This window comes from Cornus florida, unplaced genomic scaffold (assembly GCF_030987335.1).
Source record: "Cornus florida cultivar Cherokee Brave unplaced genomic scaffold, ASM3098733v1 CherokeeBrave_3.0.0_Hap2_Chr07, whole genome shotgun sequence".
Lineage (NCBI taxonomy): Eukaryota > Viridiplantae > Streptophyta > Magnoliopsida > Cornales > Cornaceae > Cornus > Cornus florida.
In genome coordinates this window covers 34,091,408-34,102,539 of record NW_026775577.1, presented here as the reverse complement: position 1 = coordinate 34,102,539, position 11,132 = coordinate 34,091,408, and the positions used below count along the sequence as shown (strand labels likewise).

The window sequence follows — 11,132 nt, the reverse complement described above, 5'->3', positions numbered from 1 at the left end:
TAAAGTAATTTATGAATCAGTTGGAAGCTCATTTCTATAGGCTCATGCATTCTCTTCAAAAACATTTTCCAAAATCTTGCATTCAAAAGAAAAATCAAAATTTCCCTAGATCTTATAACCAGTTAGGAGACACCATGTAACTGATTAGATGATCAAAGCAGAAAGCTCAACCTGACATAATGCATCTAGTAACCGGTTAGAAGGCTGGATCTAAACGGTTAGATGAACACACACAGAATGATGCTTCCTTTTATGATCCTTCATAACCGGTTAAGAGATTCCATGTAACCGTTTACCTTCACTCAAACAGAACACCATTTTTCTTGTCCACTGATGTAACCGGTTAGAAGAACATATGTAACCGATTAGATTCACTAAAACAGAATGACACTTTTGTTGGGTAACCATGTAACCGGTTAGGAGGTACCTTGCACTCGATAAGTTAATCTTAAACTAAATAGCCTCCTAGCTGATGTAACCGGTTAGATAAAAACTTGTAATCGGTTAGATGAGATCCAATCTCATTCACTCGAGCTCTTTAAAGAAGCTAAGACAGATCTGAAATCTGTGTATTTATTGCTCTAACGGTTACTTACACGTTTAATGCTCCTCAACCTACTCCAACAGTCATATTTGAGCATTTAATGCACTTCATCTTCCTCCTTACTCTATATAAAGGCAAGCATTGAAGAAGGTTGGTACGCGGCTGAGAGAACAATTTGAAAAATCACTCAAGAGCATTTACTCCAGTTCTTTTCATTCAACCACATCAAGACTTGAGCTTCATTCTGATTCATTTATTACTCTAGTCTTGTGAGCTTACATCTGTATATCTATCTTGAGAGAGATTAAATCTTGTATTATATCTACAAACTTTTCTAAAGGGTTGGTGTGACCCAAAGAAGCCTAGAGGAAGGGTGTTCTCCTAGCAAGAAAGAAAAGCAAGGATTTGCTTCATGTGAAGGTTTGCTCTCCACCCTTAAGGAGAAACTCTATTGGATTGGGAAGTCTCAAGAGGGATCTTGAGCCAAGGAGTAGGAATTTCTAAACCTCGCTAAAATCTCCGTGTCACTGTTTGTAATCTCTTATCCCTATCTCTCTTACATTTATGCTTTGTATGATTTATCTATCCTAATTGTTTATTGCATACTAGTTGATTGGTAGCTGAATTTGCAAAGTTGAAAAATTACCCATTGACTCTATTCACCCCCCCTCTAGAGTCAATTACTGTCCAACAGATTTCTCTCTCTTTGTTAGCGGATTTAAACTCCCCCCCCCCCCCCCCACACACACACACACACACTTGATAGGGGGTAGAATTGTTATCAACAAAGAAGTATAATTCTACACACCTATGAAGTGTAACAATTCTACACCCCTATGAAGTATGTGTGTGAGAAAGAGTGAGAGAGAGAGAGATAGAGTTGAATCACTAAAATAAAGAAGGGTGGTTCTTCAATCAATCAACCTCTAGCAAGATATACCAAGCACAACTTTTAGTTTCAATCAATCAATGTATTTAAGGTGGAAAAAACACCTTCCACATACGTGATAAATCAATCATGTAAAATACTAAAATTCATGGCACCACAGCTTCAAGTTTTATCAAAAAGCAATCCAATCATGCATGCAAGTCAATAATCCTTTTCAGGGGAAAATAATAATAATAATATATTATAAATAAAGCGACACGTTTGAGATGATGTCATGTACAAGTTTGAAAAGCATCCATCTATATCCATACTATTATAAAAGTTTAAGACATTTTCCTTATATCCAAACATTTTTACTATTTTTTTAAATTTATAATTTAACATTTAAAGATATTTAATAGAAAAGTTAAAGATGGTATATCTATCAATATCTATATCTTTTCATTTTTTCTAAATATTTTTCCTATATATTTTTTTTAAATCATAATGTAACATTTAAAGAGTATCTATATCTATCTATACTATTATAAAAGTGTAAATTTTTTTTCCCAAACATCTTTTATATTAGTGTAAGGCTTATTTCCAAACATTATTATTTTATTTTTTATTTTATTTTTTATTGTCTAGTTTTTAGAATTCTAAAAGGCACAAAATTAATTACACTAAAAAATTCTTATAAAAAGTAAAAGCAAAATGTAAAATTAATATATACTCACATAAACATAATATCGATAATTATAATTATTAATTTCTATTAAATTTAGAATTCTAAAAGACACAAATTTAATCACACTACCAAAAGCAAAAGCGATATATATCCACATAATTTATGCTATAAAACTCAAGTGTCTATGTATTCCCAAACGGCATAATTTTACAAATACCCGATATAAGACCAAATTATTGCCTCCACTTATTATAAAATAAATCTATATCTGTATCTATGTCCATATATAACTTAAAATATTGAATTATAAAATAATTTATCTAAATTTACAATATCACCATCACATCAAATTCATCAACTAAATTTTAACAATTTTACTTAGATTTTTAACCACGTGCATTGCATGTTCTCTTTGCTAGTCATAAAAAATAATAGTCAAACTCCGTCAAAATTTCAAAACCACCAACAAAAACTAAGAAAGCATGTACCACAACACTACTTGGAGTGTTTCAACGGCAAATAGTAGCCACCAATGCACCCACACTAGAACGCTAGGTGAAATTCCACTCACTTGGCATTCCGTTAAATTTGACATTTTAATATCTCAAACTAACCAGATCCAACGTCTGCTTCACCATTTTTCACATAATAAAAAAGTTGTACTTAGGATACCAACAAATAATGCATTCGTTTATAAAATATTTTATCCATTCCATAGAACTTTTTTTTTTGGTAATCAAGTTTGTTCATAGTCATTTTCATTTATAGAATACGTAACAAGCTTTAACATATTTATATTAAATATATATATATATATATAGATATATAGATATATCTAGAAATCTTTTCCGCTTAAAGTTAAATTTAAATAACAGCTTCATTGCAGCAACATACTTAATGAAGGATTTATGTTAACATATCAAATGACATATTTATTTATCTACATATAAATGAAACAAATTTAATTATTCATAAAAGGGTGTTATTAAATGCAAAAGAAATAAAATTACAGTTTCACAAACCAGATATATATAATCATATTTACATAATTAAGATTTATATGTAGATTGATAGAGAATATATCGTGGATTGAGGCAGGGACACTCTTTCCCATTCTTGTTTATTATCATCATGGAGGCCTTTAGCCGTCTGATAGGGAGGGCGGGTGATCTTGGGTTCATTCAAGGATTCTCGTTGGGTAAAGCTCCGAATCAATTGGTCATCTCCCACCTGCTTTTTGCGGATGACACCATTGTCTTTTGTGATGCTAGCCTCCTTCAATTGAAGTATTTATGGTGCGTGTTGGCCTGCTTCCTAGTTGTTTTTGGGTTGAAGATTAACATTGTGAAAAGTGAGATTGTATGGTGATATTCATGCCTTGGTTGACACTCTAGAGTGTGGGGTGTTGGCTCTTTTCCGATCTCCTACTTGGGACTCCGTTTGGGAGCCTCGTCGAGGAGAGTTTCTATGTGGGATTTGATTGTTAAGCGGTTTAAGAGGAGGCATGCAAGTTAGAAAAATCAATACTTGTCTAAAGGGGGGAGGGTTACACTTATGAAAAGCACTCTCAAATCTCCCAACCTACTATATGTCATTATTTCCGATGCCTAAAACAGTTGTTCAAAGACTTGATGATATTCAGAGAAAATTTCTGTGGGGGGTATTGGAGATGAGTTCAAGTACCAGGTTAACTGGGAGAGGGTGCGTTCCCCTATTAATAAGGGGGTTTGGGGATTCGAAGGCTGGATGTGTTTAATAAGGCGTTGTTGGGCAAGTGGTTGTGTAACGTAGAGGAAACAATAAATAACAGGGTTATACACTTGAATTCACAAAGAACACACTCACAAGAGAGAAACTGAAATTATATTGATAATGATGATGTGTGTAGATTTATATCTTTTGCCTTTATATAGGCAAGTCAAAAAAAAAAAAAAAGCATTCGTGAAATAATATTAAATGGGAAATCTGCGATTTGATGGAGCATAATCCTCCTTAAATCTTGCAATGGAGAATAATATCTTCTATTGTTGGCAACTAGACCAAATCTTCTTAATTATTTTCTGAATCCTCTTCAATTTTGGCAATGGAGAATAATATCTTCTATTGTTGGCAACTACACTAAATCTCCTTTTGACTTTTCCTAATTTATTTTTTTTTCTATTCTCCTTGCCTTTTCTGCCTCCCCGATTTGCAATGATCCTATATGGTCAGATAATCATGAGCGAGTTGTTTTACATCATTGTGGAGGTTCGAGAGAGAAAGGTCCAAGCTTTGGAGGCATGTTATAGCTTGTCATTACGGGGAGGGCGATGGAGGGTGAATTTCTAGGGAGGTTAGAACCCCAGCTGGCATAAGCTCTCGGAAACTTATCCGTAGAGGTTGGGATGAATTCTCCAAACGTATTCGGTTTAAAGTTAGAAGTGGGAGTAATGTCAAGTTTTGGGAAGACAGATGGTATGGGGATTCGAATTTAGCTAGTTGATTCCCTCGTATTTACCGAATTGCTGTGGCTAAAGATGCGGTGGTCGCTGACTATTATCGACTCGATAATGGGAAGGTGACTTGGGATGTGCAGTTTTGTAGATAATTTCATTATTGGGAACTTTTGGAGGTCATAGACTTCCGAGCATTCATTTATAAATAGGTGTGGTGGGGGTGGGCATGGAAGAGATGCTGTAGGTGGGTACCCTGGGAGGAGTGTTCGAGGTCAAGTCCTTCTACAAATGCATGTTAGAGCGCCCTGGCCTATGTTTCCTTGGAAAGCCATTTGGAGGACGAAAGCTCCACTGAAGGTGGCATTCTTCCCGTGTACTGTCGCTTTGGGAAGCATCCTTACTATTATTGATAACCTTATAAAAAAAAGTCATATTGTGGTTAACAGGTGTTACATGTGCAAGAAGATAGGGGAATATGTCAACCATTTCCTTATTCATTACTCAGAGGGATGTTTGGGTTATATTTTTGGTTGCATTTGGTCTTCCATGGGTGTTCCCAGAATCCATAGTTGACCTGTTAGAGACTTGGAAAGGGTGTACAGAGCCGAGTCAGAGATGCTTGGAGGACCACTCCCTTTTATATTCGGTCGGGGTCTGTGGCGCAAAAGAAATAGGAGATTCTTTGAAGGAGATGAGTCTCCCATTTGGGCTATTAAATACAATATTTTTACTTCTTTATATTTTTGGGTATATGGGCGGGATTGTAATTCAATGGATAGTCTTTTGGATTTTGTGGATAGCTTAAAGCTATAGAGTCGATTTTGGTCGGCTGTTGTCTTCTTTGGGAACGTTCCCCTTTTGAGCGCCATTTATAAAACCTTATTAATCAAAAAAAAAAAAGTGTGGAAGATCATGCATATGAAATTATAACAGATTTTTCTAATACAAATTACCTAAATTTTTTTTTTTTGATAAGTAAAAATATATTAGAAAAACGTTCAAAAGGGGAACGTGTCCCTAATACACAAAAACGAAAGAGCAAAAGCCAAATTTACGGATCAACAGAGTCCAATAAAACAAAAAAAATCATCAATTGAGGAGCAAGCGCTGCCTCTAACATAACAGAAAAGAGAGCGAAGAATAAGAGACTTAAGGTTTGCAAAAGACGATTCCTTCCCTTCAAAGTTTCTGTTATTTCTCTCTCTCCAAATACACCACCAAACACAGTGTGGGGCGACCCTCCAAAAATCACGAGTATGACCAGAAACAGGTGATAAGTGCTTAAATGTTGCACATTTCAGCACCTGAGCTAGGGTATTTCAGTCTTTGCATCTATCTTAATTTCATGTTTTAGTCCTAATTTATGTTTATGTGTATTTCAGGGCAATAAAGTTAAAATGAGCTAAGAACGGTCCATTAAAGCCTTTTTGGAGTCAAGCAAAGATATTCAGAAAAGCTCAGAAAATGGCAAAAAGAAGGTCGCAGCCCATTGCTTGTATAGTGTGTTTATTCTTCAAAAGCAGTCAATCTCAGACCTTTGATAATGTTCCCAAAGATGAAGAAGCAAACTAATGAGCTCGGGGCCAAAATGGAGCTAAATAGGGCTTAAAGGAAATTTCCAACTCTGGGGGGATCGATCCCCCAGGACTTGGCAACATTACAGATTTTTTTTTATTGTTTGAGCTTATTTTGTGTACTATTGGGCTTTAATAGGGTTGTTACTTAAGGCCCAGTGAGCCATTAGATTAGGGTTAGTATTTATTTTATTTAGGTGAATATTATTAGAATTATTGAATTTTATTTTATTTCTGTACCGAGAGATCACGTTCTCTCTGGAGAACAGGCTAGGGTGAGAAGAGAGGGAAGAGTGGAGGCACAAGTTTGGAAGAATATCTACACACTCATCTCTCTTGAGCATCAAAGAAGAAGAAGAAGGAGCAAAGCATGGAGGTGGATCTTGTTGACACCTGGACTACCACAACCATGATGGGCTAGCTCTCCACTTAGGGCTTGGTTAAGCCTTAAGTCTCTTGTAATCTAAACCTTTACAATTTCTATTTCTAGGGAGATTAATATATTGTTGCAGTTGATGTTGTGGTCTTGTGATTTCATACTTGGATGTTCCAAGATTTATGTTAATTAATCCTTCCATTATTTCTCTATCTTTGGTTGCATGTCTATGTGTGATCAATCTAGGGTTTATACTCATGATTAGATGTTAAAGATTAATTCTTTCATTAATTCTCTATGTTAATTTCATGTCTATGTGTTATTAATTGAGAATTATACTTGAAGACCATGACATGGTATTTAATGGATGCAATTGTTAACTATTTTGATGGTTTATACTTTATTCTTGATGGGTTGTGTTATGATTAGACTTGTTTGATGGTTTATACTTTATTCTTGATGGGTTGTGTTATGATTAGACAATTCATACTTGAAATTGATATTCCACACTTATTATATGTAATTTGTATCATCTTTTTTTATTGTGGATTATATGCAAATGGTCAATGGATTTGTTTGGTTATGGTTTTGTCTTGATAGGTTGTACTACACCCTAGTTTACTTGTCATTAGGTAGACAATCTACACTTGATTAATCAATCCATCATCATGATTGAAATTTGTGTTATCACATTGATGTGTGCTCTCATTGGATGCATTTGTGGATTGGTGAGATAGGTTAAGCCTCAAGATTGGTGTGTTGTCCTACACGTAGTTTACTTGTTGGTTAGGTAGGCAATGCATTACAAATGAATTGGATGATCATGCTTACATATGCAAATTGTGCCATTGATTGTAGTTACATTTTAATTACAACAATGTTCTCCCCATTAATGGAAAGCAAGTGGTTAATTGCATGAGCTTAGTGGTGCTTCCAATAAACCCTAAGAATTTTCTTCTATCTCTTAAACCCCTAACTCTAACTTAGTTTATTTTCATTGCATTTTAATTTAATTGTTCACTAGCTTAATCAACCAACCATCTATTTTATTTTCTCTTTATCTCTCTTATGGTAATCACTTGTTAAAACCAACTATCTTATTTGAATCCAAGCCAAAGGTCTCTTGGGTTCGATCCCTTCTCACTTCATACTACATAGTATAAGTGTCTAGCGGTTTATAAATGTAAACTATGATGCCCGCTTGATACCATTTCCAAAACCAAAGTGTTGTGCATTATTTTGTGCACAGGCTCGGGTCGCATCAACAGGGCAACTTCTCCAAGCGTTAATAAATTGGAAAGAGTGCTTAGGCATTACCCACTGAACGCCAAAAATAGTGAATATGAGATTCCAACAATCAGATGCAACAGGACAATGCATAAGAAGATGGTCCACGGACTCACCATCAGCTTTACAGAGATAGCACCAGTTAATAATGGTATTACCTCTCTTACGCAGATTATCCAATGTTAGAATTTTCCCCAAGTAGCAGTCCAAACAAAGAAACCAACTCTAATAAGAGCTTTAGAGCGCCAAATACACTTCCATGGGAAATTATGCCCAATAAAATTAGACAAACACAAGAACATGGATCGAACTTCGTATCTACCATGAAGGCAGGGAGTTCACAAAATATCATCATAACCTCTGCCAACATCCTTGTGTCTATACAACAGGTCCAAAAAGACGCAAACTTCTGTTATCTCCCAATGCTAAAAAGAACGCCTAAAATGCACATCCACGTAAATCCACTGTTATCAAGATGATAACAGTCAATTACATAAGTATGCTTATTCTCGGCAATGCTAAAGAGACGAGGAAGGAAAGAGACAACAACTGATCACAACACCATAAGTCTTCCCAAAATCTAACATTCATACCATTACGAACCTTGAACCGAATATGGGTGGAAAACACATCCCAACCTTTCTGAATGAACTTCCAAATGCTAACGCCCCCAATAATAGAAACAGGACGAGAGGACCAACCTCCACTCTCCTCCCCAAAATGACACGAGATAACTCTTCTCCATTGTCGATGATGCTCTTTACCGAACCTCCATAACCACTTCCCTAATAAGGCTCTATTAAAAGGGACCAACTTCTGGATACCTAACCCGCCAAACTTCAACGGTTTGCAAACCTGCTCCCAATTAACAAGATGATACTTAAACTCCTCTCCTTTTCCACCCCAAAGGAAATCTCTCTGAATTTTTTCAATTCGTTCAGCGACAGAGCACGAGATTTGAAACAGAGATAAGAAATATCTGGGAAGGGACGAGAGGGTGCTCTTAATAAGAGTGACCTTCCCCCCTTTCGAAAGATACTATTTTTTCCATCCTGCTAATCTTTTTTCATACCTGTTAATCACCGGATCCCAAGTCCCCACTCTAATAGAGGAGATTCCCAAAGGTAATCCCGGATAAGGGGGTGGAAAAGCACCCACTCCACACCCAAGAACAGCAGCTAAAGAGGAAATATTGGAAACCTCCCCCACTGGGATAAGCACACTCTTTCCAACATTAATCTTAAGACCAAACACTGCTTGGAAGCATGTAAGAATGCACCTCAAATACCTGAGTTAGGAAACATCAGCCTCACAGAAAACCAAGGTATCATCTGCAAACAACAAATGGGATATCTCAATCTGGTTAACAACATCTCTGCCAACAGTGAACCCCCTTATGTACCCCAAATCCACTGCCTTTTTTATTAATCTACTCAATCCCTCCATGACAATAATGAAAAGAAAAGACGACAAAGGATCTCCTTGTCTCAAACCACGCGAGCTCGGAAAAAAACCAGTAGGAGAGCCGCTCACAAGAACAGATAACATAACTGATGAGATGCAAGATTCAATCCATTTTATCCATCGATCACCAAACCCATTCTCCGAAGTAAGTAAATAAGAAATTTCCAATTCACGTGATCATAAGCTTTCTCGATGTCAAGTTTGCATAAAACGTTAGGAACTTCACTCTTCAACCTGGAGTCGACACATTCTCCTGCGATAAGAACGGAGTCTAAAATTTGTCTACCACCAACAAAAGCATTTTGTGACTCTGAGATAATTCCATCCAAAACATTTCGCATTCTAAGAACAAAGACCTTGGCAATAAGCTTATACATACACCTCACTAGACTGGTTGGCCGGAAGTCCTTAATGTCAGAGGCGTTGCCCTTCTTAGGAATAAGAGCAATGAAAGATGCATTTAATGATTTCTCAAATGTGCCATGAGAATGAAATTCCTGAAAAGTGCCCATTACCTCATTAAGCACCACTTCCCAGCTCTTCTTCAGAAATCGCATAGTGAATCCATCTGGCCTGGAACTTTATCACCATTACAACTGGATAATGCCTTAAGAACTTCCTCTTCAGATAACAGAACCTCAAGCATATCACTATCCAGTATAGAAATAGCATTGAAATGCAAACCATCAAGTTTTGGTTTCCACTCCAAAGTCTCGGTATAGAGTTGCTGATAAAAAGAAACAATACCCCCACACACCTCATCTTCTTTCCGCAACTCTAAACCATTCACACGAATATGCCTAATGTTATTGTATCTTCTATTAGCGTTAGCAAGCCTGTGAAAGAATTTAGTATTGCGGTCACCTTCTTTAAGCCACAAAGCCTGAGATTTTTAATGCCACGAAATCTCCTCCATAGTAACAATCTCAGTAAAAGTCGCCTGACAAGACACTCTTCTAGAGCGTAGAGATTTCGTGACTTGCCCTGTCTCATCAAGAAGATCAATCTCAGTAATTTCAGGCAGGACTCTATTTTTCTTCCATTCAAGATTCCCAAACACTTCTTTGTTGCACTACTTAAGCTCAGATTTGAGAATCTAAAACTTCTTAGTAAGCACATAGCCAGTAGAGCCAGTAAACACTACTTTCTCCCACCAGGACTGGACCTTCCATTGGAAGTCCTCAGCTCTCAACCACATATTTTCAAAACGAAATGGAGTCCGTCTAGATCTTATACCTCTACAATTCAGAACTAAGGGCACATGATCAGACGTGACTCTAACCAAAGCTGCCTGAGTGACATCCGGGAACTTCTCCTCCCAATTTCCAGAAATCAGGAATCTGTCGAGCCTCGATAAAGTAACTGATTCTCTGTGGCTAGACCAAGTGAAAGTTCCCCCTTCCAAAGGCAAATCAATAAGAAGGTGACCATCAATAAAGTCAAAGAACTGGGTCATCTCCGAAGACCACCTCCCCCCTGTGGATCTCTCAAATAGAGACCAAACAAAATTGAAATTCACGCCTAAGCACCAAGGCAACGACCATAATTCCTTAATGTAGCTAAGTTCCTGCCAAAAAATAGGTCTATCACAATCAATAACGGGTCCATAAACTCCAGAAAAAACCCAACTGAAATTATCATCTTCAATCTGAAACACACATGACAAAGAAAATAGCTCTTTCCATATATTCGTTCTGGACATCCATCTATGATCCCACATAATAAGAATGCCACCTGATGTACCAAAGGCGTTCAAGGCTTCCCAATCCACGAACCTACTTCCCCAAAGGCTTCTAACCACATCATCAAAAATAGAAGTCAACTTGGTTTCTTGCAAACAAATAACATGGGCATTCCACTTCTTCAAAGCAACTTTAACCACCTTTTTTTTGTCCG

The 11,132-nt window shown here is 36.7% G+C and overlaps 1 protein-coding gene across 1 annotated transcript; it reads right to left on the bottom strand.

The window, feature by feature from the left end:
* Positions 1-8,261: 8,261 nt before the first annotated feature.
* LOC132316554 (uncharacterized) lies at positions 8,262-9,748 on the bottom strand. Its single transcript, XM_059815031.1, has 3 exons — positions 9,471-9,748; positions 8,845-9,060; positions 8,262-8,751 (listed from the first exon to the last, which is right to left on the bottom strand). The coding sequence occupies exons 1-3, from the start codon at positions 9,746-9,748 to the stop codon at positions 8,262-8,264; spliced, it is 984 nt and encodes a 327-aa protein (XP_059671014.1).
* Between the last annotated feature and the right edge of the window lie 1,384 nt (positions 9,749-11,132).

What these genes read in the sequence shown, in the direction of transcription:
- LOC132316554 (XM_059815031.1), bottom strand. Translation starts at nt 9,748, where the DNA reads ATGGGCACTTTTCAGGAATTTCATTCTCATGGCACATTTGAGAAATCA. An exon ending in GGAGAATGTGTCGACTCCAG is followed by an intron (nt 9,061 to 9,470) that starts GTTGAAGAGTGA and finishes TTCCTAACTCAG; the next exon opens with GTATTTGAGGTGCATTCTTA. An exon ending in TGGGATCCGGTGATTAACAG is followed by an intron (nt 8,752 to 8,844) that starts GTATGAAAAAAG and finishes GTCCCTTCCCAG; the next exon opens with ATATTTCTTATCTCTGTTTC.